General features: G+C 37.5%; 1 protein-coding gene across 1 annotated transcript in view; it reads left to right on the top strand.

Moving 5' to 3' along the window:
* LOC150107269 (cGMP-specific 3',5'-cyclic phosphodiesterase-like) overlaps nt 1-27,487 on the top strand; it is a 453,449-nt gene that overhangs the window by 383,568 nt on the left and 42,394 nt on the right. Inside the window, exons 18-19 of the mRNA XM_090391769.1 lie at nt 3,826-3,964; nt 22,078-22,161. Coding sequence (XP_090247895.1) covers nt 3,826-3,964; nt 22,078-22,161 — 223 coding nt within the window. The remainder of the gene's footprint in view (nt 1-3,825; nt 3,965-22,077; nt 22,162-27,487) is intronic.

The raw sequence follows: 27,487 nt of genomic DNA, 5'->3' as shown, positions 1-27,487 counted from the left end.
AGAACAAACTGCATCCTTTAGCACATCCTGGAGTGCATAAAGTGTCACGTAGTTGTAACTCAGTCTATTATGAACATACAGAAGATCCATTAATATCAGCCTTTGAAATACATTTACTACCATCATTATGGCAATGCTTTAGACATCATTTCACACAGAATTAAATGGGGAAAAAAACCTGCATATGATATAGAAATTATCACAGGATCAGAAAGAATATTTTTAAAGTCAACAATGGCTATGAAGCATTCTCCTAACCTTAAGTACTATGGTTGCATTGTTATTAAAACTGTAATAACTTCTATATGACATTAGAGGGTGCCAAATTAGGACTTTAGATCTGTTGGCCATTACACTTTAAATTGTTTCACTTACTCGTTGTCATATGTAAACTGCAACGAGTAGTTGTGCTCTGGGATGCTGGTTTGAAATTGAGCAAAATATAAGCTAGTAAATAAATCTCTTTTTATGCTTTTGTGTTTATGTGTTGTAATACCACAAAATAGTTATGAAAAGAAAAAGGGGTATTAAAGATATTGCATGAGCCTTCGTAGCTCAGTCGGTACAGATAGAAACACCTACTAACACAACACACCAGCTTTCCCTACTTATATTATGATAATTGACAGAATAACATATCTGCTATCAATACTTGCATAAGTACTGTTTACACTGAAATTCTTTAAATTATCACTCTTATTATTATTATTATTGTTACTTTTCCTTTAACTTCCCTCATGTGGGGCACCTGTTCATGATGAGGTAGGACCCTCCAGTGATGACACTGGCCTTTTGATTTTTCCTCTTTTTCTATATTTTCTTCCTACATTCTTTGCTCTACTTCTTCCAAGTCTTTTACTTTCCTATTCTGCAGACCACATCACTAAAATCCAACATTGTGCTTTTTTTTTTTGAGTAACTATTGCTTGCCTTAATGTTTTGTTTATTATTCCATTTACTTTGGAGAATTTGTTAATTTTTATAAGAAATGTCTAAATCTTCATTGTGACTTATACTCAAATGATTAAAATTGTTGACTTGTTAGGTTATTTTATTGTGTATTACTATATTAGTTAAAGAGCCCTCCATAGCTCAGTCAGTATAGACGAAGGCCTTTGGTCGGAAAGACCTGGATTTGATGTGAGGAACCTTTATCTGGTCTCTTTTGACTAAAAGTGAGTTAGCCATTTTCATACAGAAGTAGGGGCTTTTTTCACCCAGAAACTCAGGTTTTTCATCCTCCCAGAACAAGCACACTAGCTCTGTGTGTGTTCACAGGGCCTGTTTGCCTTATACATATGTGACATGTGGGGGAGATAGGGTCCTCACCACATCTCATAATGCCTGTGGTTAACCATGAGTCAAATCATGGTAGTCAACTTCTTAGTAGGAAATGGCACTTGAATGGGGAGAAAGATATTGCAAGAGCCTAATGCAAACACAATGGTGGGATATCAGCACAGTTAAGGAATGCACAAGAGAAATAGCAGTTTTTCTGACAATGATTTTTTAACTTCAGATCAACGTAAGGTTTTTAATGAATTGGAAGGAGAGCTAGATAATTGTATTATACAAGGATGGAGCTTACAAGAACATTAGATGAGGGAAAGGCATATACTGCAATTTTCTTACACCTAACAAAGGCATTTGACAGGGTGCCACATGATAAGCTGGTATTTAAGTTGCAGCACATGGGTCTGGATGTCAGAATTGGTCAACTGGATTCAGGATTGGCTGTCCGATAGGTATCAGAGAGTTGTGTATGGTGGGGCAGTTTCAACGAAGCAGAAGGTTGCAAGTGGGATCCCACAGGGCTCAGTACTGGGACCTATATTGTTTAACCTTTATATCAATGACATTGCCAGTGGATTGCAAGGGGATATTCAGTTGTTTGCGGATGATGCAAAGCTGGGAAGGAGTATTAGTAATAGTGCAGGTGTGGTAGCCCTGCAAGAGGATTTGAATAAGCTAGATAAATGGAGAAATGAATGGGGGGAATCAGTTTAATGCAGCAAGATGTAAGGTCTTGAGGTTTGGGAAACATCGATGGGATGCTGCATACTCTATGAGAGGAAGTAGGGGAGACAAAAGATCTGGGGTTGATGATTGATAGAAACCTGAAATTTAGGGGACATATTGCAAAGGTGGTGAATGTAACACAGAGGATTGCTGCAATTATGAGAAGGACACTGACCTGCAGAGATAAAAGGGTTATCATTCCGTTGTATAATTCTCTGATCAGACCACACTTAGACTATTGTTCTCAGATTTGGTCCCCAGGATTTGAAGGGGATAAATTAACTGTGGAAAGGGTATAAAGACAGATGACAAAGATGGTTTCAGGACTGTACAATGATAGTTATGAGGATCGGCTGAGGGAATGTGGACTGCAGAGTTTGGTGGATAGAAGAAGGAGAGGTGATATGATTGAGACTTTTAAACTGTTGAGAGGTGGTTACAGGGTTGACACTAGGGAGTTCTTTCGCTTGGTTGAACAGCGGGAAGGAGTGATGATAAGAGGCCATCCCTAGAAGTTACGAAAGGAAACCGTCAGCAAGAGGGTGAGGAATGATTTTCTTTTTCACAGAGGGTGGTTGAACCATGGAATGCATTGCCTGATGGAGTGGTGAGAGCAAGAACGGTCAATGAGTTCAAGGAGTGGTATGATAGACTTTGTGTTTCTTAGGAAGGATCTCCCACGATGAGTCTTTTGACTCCATGGAGGCCTGAATAATAATAATAATAATAATAGAACTGATGTAGCCAATTATAGACCAATCTGTATCTGAAGCAGTTATTAACATACTGGAAAGGCTGGTTAGGATTCACATCCAGAGATGAGTAGCTAGATAGCACTTTGATCCTTAATAAAGGACATCATATCTTTGTAGGTCTTGCTTTACCAATCTGTTTGTTTTTTGCAATAGAGTGAGAGCAAAGTTAAATAAAGGGAATGGATATACAGTGGTACTTCTGGATTTTTCAAAAGGATTTAAGATAATTTCACATAGGAAGTTATTTTGCAAACTCAAAGAGATGGGTGCGCACGTATAGCTTGTAACATGGATAAGAGATTGGTTAACTGACATGTATCAGAGACAGCAAGAGAGAGAGAGAGAGAGAGAGAGTAATATACTGTATCCAAGTGCTGAATCTAAGAAAAGGATGGTGATCAGTAGGATACCGCAAAGTTCTATTTTTAACTTGTTCCGTTTTAGTTGCTTACTGAGCAAAAAGAGCATGAGCAGACTGTTTGTCCACTCTTGCTCTTTGCTTCCGATATTGACCTCTATATAATGGTTAAAATATTAAGTACCTCTAGTTTTATTACAATTATTTTATTTTGAAGTTTTTTCTCTCTCTTTAAACCTCTAACTGAACATGTAATAGATTTCAAATATATAGGATTCCGTCCTGCTTCTTTTTTCTTTCTTTCTTTTTTTTTTTTTTTTTTTGCTGCATTTCACATCCATCATTTCCAGTGAAGTATCAAGTGAACAAAAAAAAAAAAATGTTTGATTTCACTGCTGTGATTGCATAAATAATGAATCAGACAACTCATGACAAAAGTTAAAATTTCAGTATCATTGCACAAATTTTTGAATATATTCAGTCATTCGAATCCACTTTCAATTTTTTTTTTTCACTTGCTTCTCATCACTAATCATTCTCTGTGCTAGTAGGCTCATATCCACTATAACCTCTAAATATTTTTTTAAACTTATTGCAATATACAGTTATAATATAAAAGTATTAAAATATACACTTAATAATGTTATTAAGTATTACATGGATTGTTTATGGTCAGATTTTTTTTATGAGTAGAGGAATGATGATGACTGCATGTGATGTGTCAGCTATCTGCAAACCATGGAAAATACAAAGAAAAATTGCAGAACTTGTAGCGAGTGAATTTTTTCAGCAGGGAGATTTAGAGAAAGAAAGGCTAAAAGAACAACCCATTGTAAGTATAATAATTTAATATCTTTATAACTTCTTGAAAGATGTTACTTATGTTAATATGTAACAATGCTAATTATGAGGATCGGCTGAGGGAATGTGGGCTGCAGAGTTTGGTGAATAGAAGAAGGAGAGGTGATATGATCGAGACTTTTAAACTGTTGAGAGGTAGTTACAGGGTGGACACTGGGGAGTTCTTTCATTAGTGGAGCAGTGGGAAGGAGCTATGACAAGGGGCCATCCCTGGAAAGTATGAAAGGAAGCTGTGAGCAAGAGGATGAGGAGTGGTTTCTTGCATGGAGGGTGGTGGAACCGTGGAATGCCTTGCCTTATAGAGTGGTGAGAGAGCAAGAACAGTCAATGAGTTCAAGGAGTGATATGATAGACTTTGTGTTTCCTAGGAAGGCCTTCCCACGATGAGTCTCTTGAGGAGGCCTGAATAATAATAATAATAATGTTTGACTATGCTTAATTATTATTGTACCATAATTTCTTTATCATAACAACATGCAGAAATGTGTGTTGTTATAATAACAAGATATTATTACCTACTACTGTACTAATATCCAGTGTAACCTAGTAAGGGTATGTGCTATGAGCTTTGCCTATAAAAATAAGATTTATGAGTAGCCTCATATCACAAACTTTTTACTCTTTCCCAGCACCTTTAATTGGTTGTTGTTGTTGTTATTATTATTATTATTATTGTTATTATTACTTGACATTCATGGGATCTGTATACTAATCTTTAGGGGTTTACTCTAGTTATCCCTACTGCTGTGGTTATTTCATTATGATTATTATTATTCACAGAGTCTATATAACTAATTTCAAGAGATCTATTCTAGTTATTTCTATGCCTATGACAATCCTATATACATCCATTCATCATTAAGAGACTCTAGTCTCTGAATGATGAATGGATGAAGAGACTCTGGTCTCTTCAGCAATGCATTCTATTCACCTATGCACTTAACATTTGATAAATGAATTTTTTATTCCTCTTTTCAAAAGTATAGATAGAAATTTACTTCAGCAATTCACATGAATGGTCTTTTTTGATTGTTTTCTGTGGCTGTATATCTTAATTAGAGGAAAGGTGGCAAAAACAAAATGATAAGAGCTGAACTAGGACTCTTGTCTATTTTAATTTATCCTTGTTTGCTTGCAAAACCTTTACTGAAATGTTCATTTTCTCCTTACCTTATTCTATAAAAATCTTTCTCTAAAAAGCTTATCTACCAACTTATATGCATTAATCATATCTTTTTTCTGCTAAAAGATACCAAGAAATTGTATACTTGGTTTAATCCTTTATCCAGGTGTAAGCAAACAAAGTTTGCACCTAAACCAAGTGGAAAAACTTCAAGGCCAGAGTAATTTAATAATCTGTGACACCCTTTGGCTACTCATATATGAAAATATGACTTCTGCATTACTTCAACCTTAGTATCACCTCTGGGTTTGGCTCCGACTAATGAGACCTTAATAAAGGTCGAAACTGGTGAGGTAGTGACTCTTCCCATATTGCATAGCATTATACATGTCCGTAAAGATATGGGCTTTGCACTATGCATGTGCTTTGCAGATGCAAACTTTATTTGCTTAAACTTGGATAAAGCATTAAACCAAGTATATAATTTCTTGGTATCTTTAATTTATAGTATAACCAAGTTGGAAAACTTCCAACAACTTTTTCTGCTATCATTTACCAAACTCTGTAATTATGATCTTTCGATCTATTCCTCTTTGTAAATACTGTGTTGTCTTGATATAATTCTTAAAATTTAATCTGAATCACCTCAATCTTCCCACCATGAGCCAGTCAACAAAATTTTTGGTCTGATTATGATGATACTGTATAATAGAATACTTGTTTCCTTGTCATTTCCTTTCACTGATCTATTATTTATCTCATCAATATCCATACATCCAATTTAAAACCCATTGATCAGTTTTGTTTATTTTTTTTTCTATTCTCTTTTTTTTAGTATTCACAAGGATTACAGTTTATAAATATTGAGCATAAACATCAATAAGTTTCTTCATTCTTCAAACCCATAATTCACCCACAATACCATATGTTTTTACTGCCTCTCATGTATGAGTGTGCTAGTAAGGAAAAATATTCATTGTTTTATTATTAGGGTCCTTAACTTCTAATGGCACAATCCCATTTCTAAAATAGTGTGAAGATTCATCTAATCAGTCATATAATTTTCTCCAACTTTAGATTGTTACCAAAAAACTGGACTCTTCACTCTTCAAATCATTTACAAACCTCAATAAACAGGTTAACTGGTGGCTGAAGAAAAGAACGAATCGAGCTCACATAACATAGACATGAAAGGGGGAAACAGTAGCAATGTTATGAGGCAGTGTGGTGTAATGTGGAGGTTGAGAGGAAGACATATTTAGTTGGATGTTGCTATAGGCCTGAGAATGTGGAGGGTGGTGATGAAGAAATGTATAAACAACTTGGATTAGTGAACAAAGGAAAGGGTAATTATTATGGGTGTTTTTAATTATGGGTATAGATTGGAATGAAGAGATAGCATTTGGGAATAAGGAAAATGAATTTCTCAAGTTCTTGAGAGATAACTATCTTAGGCAGCATGTAAAGGACGGCACTTTCATTCTATTCATTCACAATTTTCCAAGCGAAAAATCTAGTCCTCATGCCTCTACTATCCACACATTCACTCAACTTCCAGAACGTGACCTCTTGTTCTGCCCCCCCTCCAGCTAAGAGCTGAAACATTTCCTCAGCATCAATCCTATAAAACCCTTTAAGTAACTTAAATGTTTCTATCATGTCCCCCTCTTTTTTTGCCTATCAGTCAACTTCTGCAGCCCGCACACCCTCAATCTATCCTCATAGGGAACTTTCCGCAGACCACTCACCTCTGAATCCTCTCCACTTTTCTCATCCTCAAGAAGCTCAGAGACCAGACCTGAGCACTGTAATCCAGATGTGGACATATCAAGGCCTTATAAAGAGGAAATAACAACTTCCTTATCTCTGCCTTCAACAGCCAAGGCCAAGCAATGTTATGAACTACTTTAGCAATGTATTCTTTAAACTTCAACTCTCCAGGAGCGAATGCTTGTCTTGAAATTCTTGCTTGCTCTTGTTATCATTCAGGGAGTGAGAGGTGTGATTGAAGTCTGATTAGTGGAATAATGAATTACTGACCATTTAAAACTATATATTTAGAAATTTATGTACATTTAATCATACAAATACAACATTTATTTTACAAATGATATTCTATCTTTTTTAATTTAGCTGACCTACTTGATACAAATTCTATCCTACGGTTCTTTTTTATGAACTGATCAATAACATCGTTATAAAAAGTTGGTTGTAACTTAATTTTCCCAAGCAACATTTTCTCAATAGATAAAAGAGCTAACGATGACAGTCTTTCTTGTCCTTGGGTTGGCCTGCAGTATGTATTAATGCGCCTTAGCTCCGAAAATGAGCATTCTGGAGGATGTCATGGCAGGAATACTTATTACCAACTTTATGAGTTTGAAAACCTCAGGCATACCCAAGTACACTTTATTGGTGTGCATGAAATTCATTAAGTCTGAAATGCTTCTGTCTTTGAATTCAGACGATACGTACATTACACTTAGTTCGGCCTTTAAGCGAATAATGATCCATAGGTTTTTTGCAGATATGTTACATTGCTATCAGGGAATTTATTTCTGTAGTTTTCAAAAAAAATCGCAATTAAGTAGAGAAAAGAACTGAAAATTTGCAATAGATTTGAAGTGCTCTCGAATTTGTAACATGATGTTCAGAATTTCATTGAAAAGACACTTAAATATTAACTCTTCTGAGTCATCACACATATGACGTCTCTTATGACTTGTTTTCACTTCACAAACATTAATATCACGTGTAACATTGTCATAAATACTCGTGAAACCTTCCTCTCTCATAATCTCAATACTTAAAGAGAATTCTTCAATTGTTTTGGCACAGTACCTTATATCTAGAGATCTGGTTTGCAAAATAAGAGTGGAGACTTTGGAAGGCAGTGACACTAATGATTTTGAAAGCATATGGTGTGAGGTAGAGGTGGGCAAGACAGGATATTTAGTGGGGTGTTGCTACAGACCCATGTTTAGACAGTTGAGTCTGGCAACTGCAGGAACTTGCCCTAGAATTCTTGAGGGACAAATGTCTTAGGCAATATGTAATAGAGGGGAACAAGAGGTTCAAGAGTTTTGGATTTGGTTATAGCATCAGAAGAGTTGATAATATCTGAGTTGACATCTCTCCCACCAGTTGGAGAGAGTGACCATATGGTTTTGACTTGGAAAATGAATAGACATGCAGGAGTATCAAAGAGACAGGAATGTATGTGGAATTATAAGGCAGGTGATTATAATAGTCTAAGACATCAACTTGAGGAAGTTTCATGGAAGAAGGAATTGGAAGGCCAGGATATCATTAGTGCATGGGAAATTATGAAAGAATATTTGTTAGCAGCAATGGTATGTTGTATACCACGAGTGAAGAAGAGGACACAATTTGGAGTAAAGTGGATGACAAACAATATTAAACAGGAATTGCATGTGAAAAAGAGGCTCTGGAAAAGATATAAGGAGACAGATGAAGAGAAGATGCATGAAGAGTATAAGACACAGGTCAGAAGAGTGACTAGTATGGTAAGGAAGAGGAAACTGGAATATGAGAGGAGATTAGCCCTAAGATCCAAAGAAAATCCTAGGGAATTTTTTATATATGTGGTCAGTAGGAGGAGAAATGACTGTGGAAAAATGATATTGTGGATAAAAATGGGAATAGAGTGACTGACACAGAGGACATAGTAGAATTGTTCAATGAACACTTTATTGAAGTATTTCATCCTGGAGGAGTCAGTTTTAATGCTAGAGGGATAGGGCAGGTTCGAGGTTTAGAGGTACAGGAGGAGAGTGTGTTTCAAATACTGAGTACTCTGGATGTCAGTAAAGCTGTGGGACTGGATGGTATTTCACCACGAGTTTTGAGAGAATGTGCCAGGGAACTAACAGTGCCTTTGACCTGGCTTTTCAGTGAAAGTCTGGCTGCGGGAAAGGTGCCCATGGAATGGAAGGAAGGTAAGATAGTGCCATTGCATAAGGGTGGTAGCAGACTGGAAGTGTCTAATTATAGGCCAGTTTGTTGTCATCAGTAGTTAGTAAGATCTTGGAGAAAGTAGTGAAGGACCGTATACAGCATTGGGGATGAAGGTAACGTTATCTGTGAGAGTCAACATGGATTTGTGAAGGGTGTGCTCTTGTTTTAGCAATATGCTAGCCTTTTATGATAAAGTTACAAGAGCATTAGATGAGGGAAAGGCATATACTGCAATTTTCTTACACCTAACAAAGGCATTTGACAGGGTGCCACATGATAAGCTGGTATTTAAGTTACAGCACATGGGTCTGGATGTCAGATTGGTCAACTGGATTCAGGATTGGCTGTCCGATAGGTATCAGAGAGTTGTGTATGGTGGGGCAGTTTCAAGGAAGCAGAAGGTTGCAAGTGGGATCCCACAGGGCTCAGTACTGGGACCTATATTGTTTAACCTTTATATCAATGACATTGCTAGTGGTTTGCAAGGGGATATTCAGTTGTTTGCGGATGATGCAAAGCTGGGAAGGATTATTAGTAATAGTGCAGATGTGGTAGCCCTGCAAGAGGATTTGAATAAGCTAGATAGATGGGCAAATGAATGGGGGGGAATCAGTTTAATGCAGCAAGATGTAAGGTCTTGAGGTTTGGGAAACATCGATGGGATGCTGCATACTCTATGGGAGGAAGTAGGGGAGACAAGAGATCTGGGGTTGATGATTGATATAAACCTGAAATTTAGGGGACATATTGCAAAGGTGGTGAATGTAACACAGAGGATTGCTGCAATTATGAGAAGGACACTGACCTGCAGAGATAAAAGGGCTATCATTCCATTGTATAATTCTCTGATCAGACCACACTTAGACTATTGTTCTCAGATTTGGTCCCCAGGATTTGAAGGGGATAAATTAACTGTGGAAAGGGTATAAAGACAGATGACAAAGATGGTTTCAGGACTGTACAATGTTAGTTATGAGGATCGGCTGAGGGAATGTGGACTGCAGAGTTTGGTGGATAGAAGAAGGAAAGGTGATATGATCGAGACTTTTAAACTGTTGAGAGGTGGTTACAGGGTTGACAGGTGGTTACTGGGGAGTTCTTTTGCTTTGAACAGCGGGAAGGAGTGATGACAAGAGGCCATCCCTGGAAATTACAAAAGGAAACTGTGAGCAAGAGGGTGAGGAATGATTTTCTTTTTCACAGAGGGTGATTGAACCATGGAATGCATTGCCTGATGGAGTGGTGAGAGCGAGAATGGTCATTTTGTTCAAGGAGTGGTATGATAGACTTTGTGTTTCTTAGGAAGGATCTCCCACGATGAGTCTTTTGACTCCATGGAGGCCTGAATAATAATAATAATAATAATAAAAATTTTAAAGACAACATCAGAAAATGAGAAAATCTTTGAAAATACTACCAGTAGAAATCGAGTGTTAAACTTATGTAAAAAAGTTAAAAAGCCTTGTGCTTTCAAAACTGTGTCACTGTCCCAGTCATCTGGAGTATCCAAAGTGTGTTGAAAGAATTCCTCTATCATACCATAATTCTCTTTCACAGTGTTCACAATACGTGAAGTTCCATCTCGTTGGCGCTGCAGTGGGCAGTTTTTTTTCAAGAAAGTTTTTAAGAGCAGCTATCCTCTTTGTAGACTTTGAGAAGAAAGCGGTAAGACCCAACATAGTTTGAAAGAACACTGTACACTCTTTGATGTTGGAAGCAGATTGCTGTGTTGTTAAATTTAGCAAATGGTTGTAACAATGCACGAAAGTCTCACACGGATACTGTTCTTGGAACCGTTTGTTTAAACCAATCACTTGACCGGCTAACACAGCAGCACCATCACATGTCTGAGCCACGAGTTTTTTCTCACACTTGTACTCCTTCAGAACTGCTCTTACGTGTTCGAAAAGTGCTGCAAGCGGAGTGATCTCGGCTCACATCAGTGAAATCCAGAAATCTTTCGTGAACTTCATTGTTGGCATCAATGTAACGGTCGAAAGCTGAGACTTGTTTATGATGTCAGAAGTTTGGTCCATAATTAGCGCCACAAAGTCTGTTTGCTCGATCTCTTTCTTTATTATCTCCATAACTACTGAGGTAATTTCAGCAATCAAGTTGTTCTGAATGGCTGAAGATGTATCTCTAAAAATAGAGGACTCCTTCAAATGAGTTGCCAAAAGAGGATCATACTGACTTATTAGATCAAGAAGTTGTACATAATTTCCTCTGTTTGCAGATGTCAGGGACTCGTCACGACCAACGAAATGGTAGCTCTTGTTTTGATAAGCTCTTGCTTTGACAACTTCTATTGAGTGTTTCAGAATTTCACAATTTTTTTTTCACCTTTTTCATTATGCAGTACATCACTGACACGTTTCTGTTCATCAAGCTGGTGATCAATTCTTGTTCTTCTGAAGCTGTTAAATTGAAGAAAACACTTAATATGATTGGCAGATTTTTCTTGCTTGGTAATAGACAATATCAAAGTGTTTAAGCTGCTAAAACCACTTTTGCACCACATCCCATTATCACCAGAAAATAGAAGACAAGGTCACCAAAACAGCTTATTCAATTTCTTCGATCCTGCTAACCAGTGAGTATTCTTCTTCTTGTACTGACCCTCACTGAACGAGCAAACATATTCTCTGTTTTTTTCCTTGTGATGAGTTTTTAAATCTGGCGGTGACTGGCATGGCCTGCATTTTTTACAATATCACTTTTCTCCTGAACCCCCTCTGAGAAAAGTGATTTCTTAATAAACTGTCAAAAACACACACTTCTAATGACTGTCCGGTATCCATCTTAGCACCTCAAAATTAACAGAAAACTAATAAATGCAGCAGTTTACATACACAGTCCTCCGCAAAGCAGTTCACTTAAACACCATGCACACTTGTAAAGGCTGGCTGAAGCTCACTGGCTAGAGCTACTTTGACTGCATATGGCCTGTGTTTAAGCAACAGGGTGAGACAACATGGAGGGAGCGGAAATGGCTATGTGCACACATGAAATCACAGTGCTGCAGCAAGGATTTGAAAGCTCCCACAACCGAGCAAGCCAAGGTAGCTTGACTAAATGATCAAGCATCAGCCTTCGATACACAACGCAAAGCTCAATTATTGCCGCTCAAGCTTAAGACCTCTTCTGTCTACAAAAATAAAAGCCTAAATGGAATACTTATAAATGATGCATTTATTAACAAATAAATATTACTTCTTTCTCAAGTAATGAGCTTGCGCAGCAAGCATAGCAAGTGTGGAGAATTCGCCCCTGCAACTCTATGCCTACCATCACCCTAAATGTCTGGTTTCATCTATTTCCTGGAGTACAGTTCCATCAATGTTGTGCACAGCTTGTCATTTAGTTATCCCACAATGCATAACTTTACATTTCTCCACATTAAACTGATACCCATTATCTTTTGCCAATACTGACAGCCTATATAAATCATCCTGCAAGAGCTCTTCACAAGCTCACTACCTTGATTCGCTAATATTCTACCTAATTTTATGTACATGTATAATGTATTATGCTATGCATTAAGGGAAGAGCCACTACCCAGACCGGTTTCGACCTTTATTGAGGTGCTGTTTAAGTAAAGACCTCTCTAAACATTAGGCTCTTCCCCAGACCACTCCCTATGAGTGACCGAAGGACTAGGGCAATTAATGGTAAAGCAAGTGATGAGAACTTATACCAACTTTACCACGAGTTTCCCCAGTCCTGAAAGTACTTCAGGCATGAACTTTGTTTGCTAACACTTGGATAAGGGATAAAACCCAATATATAATTAATAGCATAGCCAAATGAAAAAACTTCTATAAACTTATCTCTAATCCAGAGAAATTTTAAGAACAGGGTGTGACACCCTTGGGCAACTCGTATAGGCAAATATGACTTCTCCATTAATTCCACCTCTGGGTCTGGCTCCCACTGATGTGCTTTTGCACAGAAGTGGTTGCTTTCCCTGAGATGTGAGAGGCTCTGCTTGGAGGGTAGGTTTTTGCCTGTCTCTGAGTGGGGCCACCGCTGAGATTATGGCTCTCTTGGTGGTGGGGTGAGCCTGTCACTGAGTGGAGTCACCGTTGAGCTGGACGGTCCTTCGGTCACTTGTAGGGAGTGGTCTGGGGGGGCTGCCTAATTTTTAGAGAGGTCTTTACTTAAACAGCACCTCAATAAAGGTCGAAACGGTCTCGGTAATGGCTCTTTCCTTGATGCATAGCATTATACATGTCTGCAAAAAGATGTGCTTTGCATTATGGGAGATACTAATTCAAGTGATGAGAACTTATACCACCTTTACCACAAGTTTCCCCAGTCATGAAAGTACTTCAGGCACAAACTTTGTTTGCTAACACTTGGATAAAGGATAAAACCCAATATATAATTAATAGCATAGCCAAGTGACAAAACTTCCATAATCTTTCATACTTGTTGGAAGTTTATTTTCCACTTGGTTAGACTATAATAAATTTAGTTTAATCCTTTATCCAAGTGTAAGCAAACAAAGTTTGTGCCTGAAGTATCTTCAGGACTGAGGCAACTCATAGTAAAGGTGGACCAAGCTCTCATCACTCCTTGTCTCAGTATCTCCCATAATGCAAAGCACATCTCCTCGCGGACATGTATACTGTTATGCATTAAGGGAAGGGCCACTACCCAGACTGGTTTCAACCTTTATTGAGGTCTCATCAGTGGGAGCCAGCCCAGAAGTGGGGATACTAAGGCAGAAGCAATGGAGAGGTCATATTTACTTATACGAGTTGCCAAAAGATGTACCACCTAATTATTAAATTACTCTGGATTTAGAGAAAGATGTTGGAAGTTTATTTTCCACTTGGTTAGACTATAATAAATTTAGTTTAATCTTTTATCCAACTGTGAGCAAACAAAGTTTGCGCCTGAAGTATCTTCAGGACTGAGGCAACTTGTAGTAAAGGTGGACCAAGCTCTCATCACTCCTTGTCTCAGTATTTCCCATAATGCATAAAAGATGAGAGGTCCACCTTTACTACGAGTTGCCTCAGTCCTGAAGATACTTCAGGCGCAAACTTTGTTTGCTTACACTTGGATAAAGGATTAAACTAAATTTATTATAGTCTAACCAAGTGGAAAATAAACTTCCAACATCTTTCTCTAAATCCAGAGTAATTTAATAATATGGTGGTACACCTTTTGGCAACTCGTATAAGTAAATATGACCTCTCCATTGCTTCTGCCTTAGTATCACCACTTCTGGGTGTGGCTCCCACTGATGAGACCTCAATAAAGGTTGAAACCGGTCTGGGTAGTGGACCTTCCCTTAATTCATAGCATTATACATGTCCGCAAGGAGATGTGGTTTGCATTATGGGAGATACTGAGACAAGGAGTGATGAGAGCTTGGTCCACCTTTACTACAAGTTGCCTCAGTCCTGAAGATACTTCAGGCGCAAACTCTGTTTGCTTACACTTGAATAAAGGATTAAACTAAATTTATTATACTTTCATACTTGTATTTGCTGTGTTGTAATAGAGTGGCCTTCTTCCAGTGTATCCTGTGTTGGGTGTCCAAAACATGGCTAGTATGTCCTGAGTGGCTGTATTCGTGGAACTGGATGTAGTCCTTGTATTCAGATATCCTGATATTGGCTGTCCTACCTGTTTGGCCGTAGTAGGACAGTTTACAACTGCAAAGGACCTGGTATACTCATGGTAGGTCTAGAGGATGTGGCTGGTCTTTGGTGGAGCAGATAAGAAATGCCAATTTCTTATGTGGTCTGTAACTGGTTGTAAGGTCATATTACCTTAGGATTTTTGTTAATTTTTCATATCTGTCCCAGATATATGGAATAGTGATAGTTTTTGAATAATCTTTGCTTTGAAGGGATATGAGAGGGAATTGTTGCTACTACATGGTTTTATTATTTTTTAGGGGTTGTAGCCATTGGCTAAGAAAGTGTTAAGGATATGGTCAAGTTTAATAGTTAGGGCTCTGTTATCGAAACAGATTAATTTTGCCTAGTTATATAGGGTTTTTATAATCCCATATTGTTGGGAGGTTGGAGTGACTGCTAGTGAATGTATCTACCTGTATGTGTTGGTTTTCCGTAAACTGAAAATGCCAGAGATATTTCAGGCTGGCATATAATCAGAGTATCTAGGAATGGGAGACTATTGTTGTATTCCTTTTCCAAGGTAAACTGGATCCTATCTTGGGGTGTTGATTGTTTAGGTGTGTTAAGAAATTGTAGAGTGTATGCAGCCAAATGGAGAACTCATCATCCATGTAGCATAGCCAAACAGTAAGTTTTTGTGGGGGAGAGTTTTTTAAGGCTTTTTTCTTCTCAAAGGTCTCCATAAAGAAGTTGGCCAGCAGTGGAGAATCCATGGAAGTCCCCTCTATCTGTCTGTAGAATTTTCCTTGCCAAACAAAATAGCCTGAGTTCATGGTGAACTGAAATAAAGCTGGGATGAGGTCTAAGGTATGTTTGAGTGAGACATTGGCCATAGTGGTCAAACTGACCATTATGAGGGTTTTCTATACTGACTTTAAAGTGGGCTGAGTTTTTTACGTGTGAGGGTGTGTTGGCAGTATATTGGATGAGCACTTTGGCTAAATGTTTGGCTAATTTGTATGTGGGTGAATCAGTGCCATCCACAATGGGATGTAATAGCACATTTTGTTTATGGATTTTCGGTAATTCATATATCCAGGGGGGGGGGGATCTAGAGTTGTAAGGTTTTAATCTGTTTGTAACTTCCACAGACCAAGAAGTAATTTTTAAGGAGCTTATGGAGTGTTCTGATTTGTGTGCTGGTGGAATCATAGTCTATAGGGAGGCAGGTAGAACAATCTAGTAGTAAAGAAGCAAGCTTACTTAAGTAGTCTGATTGGTTTAAAACCACAGTGGCATTTCCCTTATCCACTTTGGTAATTATTATTCTGTTGTTGCTTTTTATCTCTTGCAGAGCCAAAAATTCTTTTTTGATAGGTTACTTTTGGTGGTTTAGCTTTTGTGAGAATAGTGGCTATATCCAGTCTGATGTTGTTGGCAATATGGTTGGGAAAGGCTGTGGATGCCTTGTTCAACTTGTATCATTATTACAAAGTAATGCAATGTGTAAGTGTGCTGATTGCTTCAGGCCTCAGAGTAAGGGAAGATAGGTTTATAACTGTGTTAGGTGGTTGAGGTTTGGAGGCCTAGTTTTTTTTTTTTTTTTTTTTTTGGACAATTTCTTAATGTGCCAACATCGTATTCTTTGAAATTCTCTGTCTGTTGAAGCATTCATGACATGGGAAAGGATCGTACAAAGGTTGAATTCAGCGTTGTGGCAAGCTCTTCTTCCAGTGAATGGATAGTTTCATTGGTGTTGGCCAGGAAAATGCAGATGATGGCAATCTGCTCCTGTAGAAGAGTGAAGCTAGTGTGCCTGTAAATGCACAGAGCCTTTGGTGATGTAAATTGGTATTTTAATTAAACACAATTCAGGATCATGTTGTTATCCCAGCAGTATTTTAGAAAGGCTAATCAATTCAGTTATCTGGATATCTTCAGCCTCAACTTGCCATATTGATGGCCCTTGCTTGCTATGGAATCTCTATGGATGATCATAATTGTTATATATAAGTTATACATTGGTTATACGTAGCCTTTAATGTTTCAGCATGTACGTAATTCAAGTAAAATAATTTTCTAGTATATGTAATTCAACATATACTAGAATATTAATTATAAAAAACTTTTAACTTTCCTATATTTCAGCAATGTTACAGTGCTGTCATCAGGGATCACAAAAAACAATGATATGTGCACATAGGCACTAACACTGAGCAAATGAGGCTGAATAAAGGTAACAGGAATCGGAGATAGAGTACTAAACAGTGCCCCCCTCCCCACCCATGGTGGACTAATTTGGGTTGTCTTGGCTGTTGGGCAGACATTCTTAAAGTGTATGCTTCCTGGATTTGGGGCAGTCTCATGCATCCAAATTTGTTAGTTAGTAAATTACTTAGTAAATTAAATAAGTTAGTAAATTTCTTAGTTAGTAAATTACTAAGGCATTACTGACTCTTCACAAAGCCATGTTGTCCCTCATAGAATATCATATTCTTATTCACCCATTCTTGAATTCCCTTTTTTGATCTTTTCCAGTGCTTTTATCTCCACTCCTGGGATACTGATTGGTCTATAATTTGCCAGTGCAGCTTAGAACTCCCTTATGCAAGAGAATTATTTTGTTCTCTTTCCACTCTCTCGGAACTCTACCAGAGCTGAGACTTAAATTAAACAGCCCAGTCAGAGTCATTGCCAGTTCCCTTGCACATTCCCGCAAAATACAAGCTGATATCCCATATAATCCCACAGCTGTATTTACATTGAGATTCTGCTATATCCTAAGAACCTCCAATTCATCCACCTCTGTTCCCGCATAAGTCTCTATCACTTGTGTCACAGCATTAACCTCACTTGTATGATATACTCCTGCAAAGTGGTCACACAGTAAGTCAACTATTTTATCTACTTCTGTTATCCTGTGACCATCAGCACTCATTAAGATTTTCTTCCTCTTATTTGCCACATAGCGAAAGAACTCTTGGGGATTTCCTTTGGCCTGCTTGGCTGGTCTCTTCTCATAATTTGATTTTGCCTTCCTTACCATACTGGTTACCTTTTTTTGTCTGACATTTGTATTGTTCATGAGTTTGTTGGTCACCTTTCTCCTTATATATCCACCACAGCATTTTCTTTTTCTGCAGCTCATGCTTAATGATATTACTCATTCATCTAACTCCTACCTGATTAGTCCTCCTTACCTTAGGTATAAAATTTAATATTTCTTCCTCTAGATGCCTGTTAACTATCTCATCTATCCTTCCCTTGTAGGGTTTTATGCTATGGCACAGCTTTGAACTTTCTCCTAAGCCTGTCATAATCACCTGCCTTATAGTTTCACATATATTCCTTCTTAACAGAATATTCCTTGTGTTTTACAATCTTCAAAATCAAGACCACATGGTCACTTTCCCCAGTTGGAGGCAATGTGGCCAACTTGGTTATGGATAGCTATTTTGATCCTATGACCATTTCCATTATTCTCATACCCCCAAGTCCCCTCCATCATATGTTGCCTCAAGTAATTATCTCTCAATAGGCATATAAATTCCATTTCCTTCCTGTTATGTGATCTCTCTCTCTCTCTCTCTCTTCCTTCCAGTCTATATCTCCATAGTTGAAGTCCCCCATAATAATCACTCAACCTGCACTCATTGTACTGATTTTCTTACACATATCTTCCAGATCATCTTAGGCCTATAACAGTAACTAATCATATATTTTGTCTTATTAGCCTTGATCTCACAGCTTCAAATGAATAACCACCCTCACACTTATCTCCTGTTATTTTTGGCTGTAATTCATCTGCTATCATCAGCATTACCCCCCCATCCTATCTTCTCTATCTTCCCTGAAAATACCAAATTCTTCATTCTTTTGCTGTAACTACATCATCTGGTGTTAGCCAAGTCTCACTAATGCTTATAACTTTTGGTAAGATTGTTGCACTAACCAACCCAGAAATTCCTCACTGTTGTTCCTGATACTTCTGGTAGTAGTATATGGAAACTGCAGCATCCCTTTAGACCTCAACCACCTTTACTTCCTGAATTGACTATCCTATTTCAATATTTTTGTTTGAGAGACTAGATTCCACACTCGTTGGTCATTCTCACACTCGCTCACCCCATGGATGCCTTCACACATATTCGCCTGCATCCACTGACTAATTGCTTAAGTCTTCCTGAATTTGTGCTTCAGCATGCTTGGTAAACAAAGGTCTCTCTAGATACTAACACCAAAACCATTCAGATGCAGTCCATCAGCATTATCTAAATCCTTCTTCCATCAAACTCAGGCCATAGGTCCACAAATTCTACACCATTCCTTTTGCACAACCTGTGTATTAATTCATTTGCTATCAGTGTCCTCCTCCTCCTCAGTTCACCTTTCTCATAGCATGGCATGACACTTATAATCTTCACCTTCTCACTCTTCATCCAACAACTCCTTCACATCCTCCTTCATAGAATACTTCTCACCTGTGCCATAAATGGCCTTGCAATGGAAAGCACTCTATCTACTCCTTGTGTGTACTTATTCACAGAAAACTTTGAAAAAGATGTCTTGTTATCTACAAATCCTAAACTGTCACTTTGGTGGAGATATGTAGATGACACATTCATAATATGGTAACACAGTGTGACTGAGTTACATGATTTTCTGTCATCTATTAACTCCTTCCACCATACAATCAAATTCACTTTAGAACTTGAAAATGAAGGAAAATTATCTTTTCTAGATGTTCTAATTATGAAAAAAGCAGACAGAGGCATTTCTCTTGGTGTGTACTGTAAGCCAAATCATACAGATTGTTATCTACATTTCTCCTCATTGCACCATATTTCATGTACATACTCTGAAAAAGAGGGCAATTTCTATTATAAGAGATGAAGGAACACTAACAGAAAAATTACATTCTGTTCTCCAACTATTGATTAGTAATGGATATCCTAAAAAAAAAAGCACAAAGAATACTATTCTCTAATCCCGCTCTACAACAGACCAATGACATTAATTACAGAACCTTGGTTTCCATCCCTTTTATTGGCAAACTTTCACTAAAAATTGCAAATCTCCTGAAATCTCTTGACATTAGAGTCGCCTTCAAACCTATTATGATGGTACAAAATCTGTTACACTCACTCAAGGAGACCACAACCCTTTCAACAAACATCCTGGAGATTACAATATTCCATGTTCTTGTGGCCTTAATTACATAGGGCAGACATTGAGAAGTTTAGAAATAAGACAAAAAGGAGCAGATTGGAGATGTCAATAACAACAAAGAAGACAACTCAGACCTGGCATTCCATTTCTCCCATACTCACCACAACATTGAATGGGACAAGAGCTTATGCCATACATAGAAGACAACTTCAGCCCTCGCAACATCAAAGAGGCCACAATGGTAATCCACTCACAAGGCACTATCAACAGAAACCAAGGGATGATTTTATGTGGCATTTGGAAGTCACTCATTAAATCTTTAAACACATTGGACTTCAATTTTTCTGCTATCGAACGCACCTGCTGAACAATGACTGACCATGTGCCAGCTTCCACACTCCATTGTTTCTTTTTTACTCGTATTTTTGTGTAACTGTTCCTACACATTTAGTTTTTAGTTATGTAATGATTCATATTTAATGCTTGTTGAATATTTATTTGTATATCTTTATCTGGTCGATTTCAATCGAAGGTGAGTTAGCCGATCTCATACGGAGGTAGCAGGGTTTTTTCTCCTGGAAACTCGAGTTTTTCATCCCACATACATACAAATCGGCCCTTCAGAACACACGCAATTTACAGACAAAAAAAAAAAAAAATTACTAGTGGTGGTGGTGTTGGAGGTGGGCGGTAGATGGCGTTGATGGAGATGATTCGTAGTAGAGGTTAGGTGTAGAGACAGTTGTAGGTGTCCTCCCGCGATGAGTCTTCGGACTCCTTGGAGGTATCAGGAATAATAATAATAATAATAATAATAATGTTTATTCTAACCTCGAAAAAGCACTAGTTTAAGTGGCGAAACTTAGTAGCTTTATTAAATAATTATTATTATGACCTATAAACCCAGCAGATTGGCTGCCTGATAGATATCAACAGGTTGTATATGGGAGAATGATATCCCAGAAGAGGAAACTCACTAGTGGTGTGCTCCAGGATATGTTTTGGGACCATTGTTGTTTAATTTGTATGTAAGTGACATTGGAAATGACTTAAATGGTGATATACAGTTGTTTGCAGATGATACAAAGTTGGGAAAATATTTGAGAAGTAGAGCAGATGATGTAACTTTGCAAGAAGACCTAAATAGACTATCTGAATGGGCGAGTGTCTGAGATGTCAGTTTAATTGTAAAGTGTAAGGTTTTCAAATTTGGGAATCAAAGATGGAATGTAGAATATAGTATTGGGGGAATATTTTAGAGGAGGTGGAGGAGATGAAAGATCTGGGGGTGATGGTGGATAGGGAATTGAAATTTTGTGGACCTTTTGTTAAAATTGTGAGAACAACATAGCAGATTATGGGAATGATGCAGAGAACACTGACATGTAGAAGTAAGGACGGTTTGATTCTATTGTAAAATTCTTTGATCAAGCCACATATGGATTACTGTGCACAGATTTGGTTGCCAAATTTTCAAAAGGATGATGAGTTGTTAGAGACGGCTCAGAGATGATTGACTAAGTTGGTTTCTGGTCTCTGGAATGAGAACAAGAGAATGCAAATTACAGGGTCTAGTGGATAGAAGGAAGAGGGGAGACATGATCAAGATGTATAAGTTGGTAAGGGAGTAAGTAATTGCCAGATTAATGTGGATGAGATTTTTCATAGAATATCTGGAGACAGGGACAGAATGAGAGGCCATCCCTGGAAGCTGTATAAGATGGGTGTGAGCAAGGGGGTGAGGAATAGATTTTTTACATGGAGAGTGGTGGGTGATTGGACTACATTGCCTGAGAGTGTGGTGAGTGCAGGGACAGTGAATGCATTTAAGTTGAGGTATGATGAGCTGTGCATGTGAGAGTGGGACCTCCAACGATGAGTCTCTTGACTCCATGGAAGTCTGTTGATGATAATAATAATAATGATAATAGTAATAATAAATAATTTAATAATTTGTGTAGCAAGAAATGCAATGAGCAGATTGTTACGAATTCTTTGCACAATTGTATAATAATTCAACTGCACAATTAATTATTTCAGTATGATTAAATTATACAATAATACAATATTTATTGTATAATATTAATTGATATAAACTTAAAATATTTAATTATTTGTTGTTGTGCTCTAAAAACAGATACTGGTTTTAATTTAGCTTTTAGCACAATGAAAAGAAAAACAAAAACTTGAAATGGTTTATTGAATATTTCATTTTAGGCTATGATGGATAGGGACAAAAAAGATGAGCTTCCCAAAATGCAGGTTGGATTCATTGACTGCATTTGTCTGCCAGTGTACAAGGTAAAAGAAGATTTTATAAATAAACTCTTTAATTTAATGCACATAGACTGATTTTAACAGATTTTCATATGCATAATAAATTTACTGGCTTGTCACAACTAACTAAAATGGAATTTAGCTAATCTCATTTATTCAATGACAGAACAGTTAAAGAATGTTGCTACAATTTGTTGTATCTGTACTTGCAAGTGTAGTCTGCAGGAAAAGAAATCTAGTTTTCTTTCCCATATGAGCTAGGCTTACATACATTTAGTTGAAATGCATACAAAAGTTCCCTGAATCCTACATAGGATTTGCAGCTGCATCTTTCTAAAAGATGTTATTACTATTGACTCTGCCACAGATAATTATAAACATTCTTAATAGAAATAATTTATTCCATCAGCTTAAGCTCTATATTTCATTTTAAATAAAAGGTAAATTGACTTTCACATAGAAATGTAGCAGTAACTCAAAAAATCTTTGCCAAGTTTTTTTTCTTTAATTTCATGTATTGCAGTCAGCTCGATTGACCAAAAATTATAGGCATCAGTGAGACCTGGTTGAAACGATATACATTTACATGGATAGAATGTAAAGGGTATTGTATTTTCAGGGAGGATAGGAGGTGGAGTGTTGCTATCTGAAGACCTTTGACCAACAAAATTAGAAGCGAAAAGGGTTTTGGTCTGTGGGAGATGGTTCATTTTTGAGGCTATCTAGTGTGAGATAAGAGGCCAATAGGACAAAAAATATTGTTGGTTGCTGCTATAGACTAGGAGGTTCACAGGAAGATGTGGATACCATGCATCAGCAGATTAACACAATGAGTGCAGGCTGAGCAATTTTTATGGCGGGGGAGACTTCAACTATGGGGACACAGATTGGAGGGAGGAAAGGAGGGACATGGCAAGATGGAAGTGGAATTCATAAAGTTACTAAAGGATAATTACCTGAAACAACATGTTATAGAGGAGACCAGAGGTTTGAGAGTGCTGGATCTGATAATAGCATCAGAAGACATATCCATAACCAAAGGTAGACACTCTGCTTCCAACTAGGGGGACAGTAACCAACCAGTCCTGTTCTGGGAAGTTGCTAAACCTCCTGTGGAATTCTCTGTCAAGAAAGGGTTTATGTTGAACTATTCTTCTTCTGCAGCTTGTCCCACTTAAGCGTGGTCTCTGTTTTTGGTGAGTCTCCTCCACATCCTCCTGTCTTAGGCTGTAACCACATTCAAGTTTTTCATCCTCAAGTCCTCTTCCACCAGCTCCTTCCATCTCTTCTTTGGCTTCCCGTGCTTCCTCCTCCCCTGCACATCCATCTGCATGACCTTTCTTCCCACATATTCATTCTCCCTCCTCATCACATGACCAAACCATCTCAACCTTGCCTCCCGTATCTTAATCAATCCTAAGTTCATAACTTTCACCGTTCCCCTCACATAGTCATTTCTCAGACGATCCTTTCTAGTCTTACTGCACAGCCGCCTAACCATTCTCATCTCTGCTACCTCCATCCTGCTGATGTTGTTTTTCCTCAGGGCCACAGTTTCCATAGCATATGCCATAGCTGGTCTCACTACTGTCCTATAGATTTTGCCTTTCAGATTGATGGACAATCTGAAAGGCAAAATCTCTCCAGTTCCTCCATCCTGCTTGCATCCTGCATCCTACTTCCTTCTCAGCCTCTCCATCCTCTTCCACTATTGAACATAAATATCTAAAGTCCCTCATATTCCTGATGGCGTTTCCTTCCAGCTCCAGATCTGTCTCCTGGCTGCCATTCATTTTGCAACATATATACTCTGTCTTACTTTTGCTAAGTCTCATACCTCTCTCTTTCAGTACTTTCCTCCATCTTTCCAGTTTAGCTGCCACTTCTTTTCTTGAATCTGCACACAGCAAGATGTCATCTGCATACAACATTGTCCAAGGCGCATCTTCTCTCACCTCCTCCATCACCACCTCCATCACAATATTAAACAGAAACAGACTTAATGCCTACCCTTGATGCAAGCCAACTGTCACTTGAAAACTTTCTGTCTGTCCCATGCAGGTCTGAACTGTTGTCTTCACATTTCTGTGCATCTCCTGCATGAACCTGACATATTTCTCTGGTGCCTTCTTATCCCTCAGACACCTCCAGACTTTTTGCCTTGGCACTCTATCGTACACTTTCTCCAAATCAATAAACACCAGATGTAGCTCCCGTTGTTTCTCTTGAAACTTTTCCATCATCTGCCGTAACCCAAAGATAGCATCTGTCTTGATCAACCAAGCATGAAGCCAAATTGCTCCTTTGCAATCTCCATCTCCTTCCTCAATCTTCCATCAAGAACCTTTTCTAGGATTTTCATTGTGTGGGACATCAACTTTATTCCTCTGTAATTCTTACAGTCTTGTACATCCCCTTTACCCTTGTAGATGGGGACGACTACTTTCCCTCCATTCCTCGGGTATATTTTCCTGTTGGTATACTTTCATGAATAGGTCCCACAGCAGGTTAATTCCCTCTTCCCCCATTGCCTTCCATGTCTCCAATGGGGTCCTGTCAGGGGCCCATCGATTTTCCATTCTTCATCCTCTTCATGGCCTCCTTCTCTTCCACTCTACTGATGTTCTGTATCATTCCCACAGAAGGCTGCCCATCTTCTCTGTGAGTCCTCACATTTTCCTCATTCAGAAGTTCTTCAAAGTATATTCTCCATCTGTTTCTTATATCCACATCCCTCCATAATACTCTTCCTCCAGAGTCTTTGATCTGCCTCACATGTAACATGTCCTTTGATGCCTTATTTCTACATTTTGCTAGTTGGTAAATTTTTCTCTGTCCTTCCTTTGTTTCTAATTGATCATAAAGATCTTGATGTGCCATGGTCTTCGCCTGCGCCACAACTCTCTTGGCTTCTTGTTTTCTCTCTTTCTCTCTGTCCTCTTCCACTCTTGACTCATCCCACTTCTGCTTTACCTTCCTCTTAGCCGTCACTGCTTTTTGTACATTATTATTCCACCACCAATCCTCCTTCTGCTCTCTAATCTTTCCAGATGTCTCACCAAGCATCTCGATTGCACAGCTCAGAATTGCTTTTGAATTATGTTCCCCCCCCCCAAACATATGTTGAACTATAAAGCTGGTAATTATGACATCCTTTCCTTTAGTGTTACATGGTGATCAGCATTCATTTCAGACAAATTATGGAGACTACTAATTAAGGCACATATTCTACCTGCATTCTACCTGCATAGCCTAAAAATCAATTATAAATACGATTATAGATAATCCAGGATCTTAACTCTGATATAACAACTCTGATGTTAAATTTGACATCACTTTTGCTGTAATAAAACTATCTATATGAAATTCTTCTCTGATGTTGTCATAAATAGAATATAGCTTTGATGTAGTTATTTTATTTTATTTATTTATTTAATTTTTTTCTTGCTAGAGGTCAGTCCAGTAGAATAGCCATTGATCAAATTATTGTCTCTATGGTATACTGTGTGAAATGTGATATAGCTTGTCTCTGTATATGTGTATACTCCAGATGAAGACCTTAATATGAAGGTAGAAACGTCAGGAAATGAATGGTTATTATGACAAATTTCGGGGGCATCTTGGAGTAGTGTCATGGCTTGAGAAGCTACGAGGAAAGAATGTCAGTAGTGCATGGGAAGTGGGCAGAGATTGTTTGAGAGAAGCAGTATCAGACTGCATACTTTTGATCAAGAGGATAAACCCACTGGGGATGAAATGGATGAGTAGATATATAAAGCAAGAGCCACAAAAAAAGAAAACACGGAGGGAATATAAAGAAAAAAGGTGATCAGCATACTCATGAATAGTACATAATGCAAGTACAAAAAGTGACTAATATGGCAAGCAGAACCAGCGTTAGGGTCTTTGGCGCCTGCATGTAATTTCTATCTAAGCGCCCCCTGTATGTGTGGTTCTTTTACGATAATAAAAATTTAAATTATTTGAAATTTCTTAAATAAATTTTGACAGAACAGCCACACGTTGGTTTGCTAAATGTAATGAACCGGGGGTGTTGACTAGGCAGAATAATCGTTAAAAACCCGATTATTCAAAAAATTCTTAAAAGTTAAAGCAAATTTTGACAAAGCCACTTCACTTTAATCGTTGAATATAATGATACAGGGAATCTAGCCTTCTCACTGACCTGAATCGCTAACAAAATTAAAATGAATTTTAATTAAAGTTAAAATTTATTTGAACTAAAGTTTAAAAAATTCTTTCATTTTACAAGTTAGCAAATTCTTAGTAACTTGTAAAAATTTTTTAATAATTTTTATAAGTGGAACTATCTTTTAGGAAAATAAAAGAAATTCAAGATAGATGAGAAAATAAGAAAAGAATTCAGAAATAATTAGAACATTTAATATAAGTATTCAAAAAAATAACATCTTTGCAGAATAACAGAAAATAAATTAAATTATAAATATACTTTAAATATTTTTAATTAAAATTTTAGGGATTTTGATTTCATATTCACAAAATTAGAAATAATGGTCTTAATGTCTAATTCCGCACATATATCATTTTCAATTGCTATTAATGCCAAACTAACAAGCCCTTTTTGTGACATACTTGTTCTTAAGTAGGTTTTAATCAATTTCAACTTGGAAAAGTAACATTCACTGCTCGCTACACTAACAGGTAAGGTTAATAGTATTCTTAAAGCAATTGAAAAGTTAGAGAAAAATAAATTATTGGACACAATAAAATTAAAAATATCGAAAGGGTTTTGAATATTTAAATTATCCTTCTGAAAAATATCCCGGAAAGCACATAACTCGTCATATAGTTCTATTACATTTACGTCTTTATTGTCGCCATCCTTCAAGAGAATCTCTAAATCATCACAATTTTTTTGTAAATCTTCATTATTAATTTGTAGTAATCTATACAAGAAATTGAAATTATCATAATATGTTTTTAGTTGTTCAAAACATTCTATTAACGAACACATTGCAACATTTAGAAGTGTATAAAACACATTCACTCTAAATTTATCTTCTGGCGATTGTGGCGTTTCATCATGATGCTCGTAGTCAAATTGTTGTGTCTTCTTTCATCGTCAAACTTCCGTACCAGTTTTAAATTCTTGTTCTCCATCCACCTCTTCACTCAGTTCTTTTGCCGTTTTTAGAATTTCTTTAAAATTTGTATCTGATCGATACTCTTGTAAGAATATTTTTAAGTTTTCGATAGATTGTAAAGCAAGTGTAATGTTCATATTTTTGTCTTGAACATTTTACTCACAGGGTTTATTCTGTTAAGTAAATCATGCCAAGTTATAAGAGAGCAAATAAATTTGTAGTCC

Source organism: Typopeltis vanoorti, chromosome 4, assembly GCF_054136105.1.
Source record: "Typopeltis vanoorti isolate ZY-2024b chromosome 4, IOZ_Tvanoo_1.0, whole genome shotgun sequence".
NCBI classification, from domain to species: Eukaryota; Metazoa; Arthropoda; class Arachnida; order Uropygi; family Thelyphonidae; genus Typopeltis; species Typopeltis vanoorti.
This window is presented reverse-complemented; position numbering and strand designations above follow the sequence as displayed.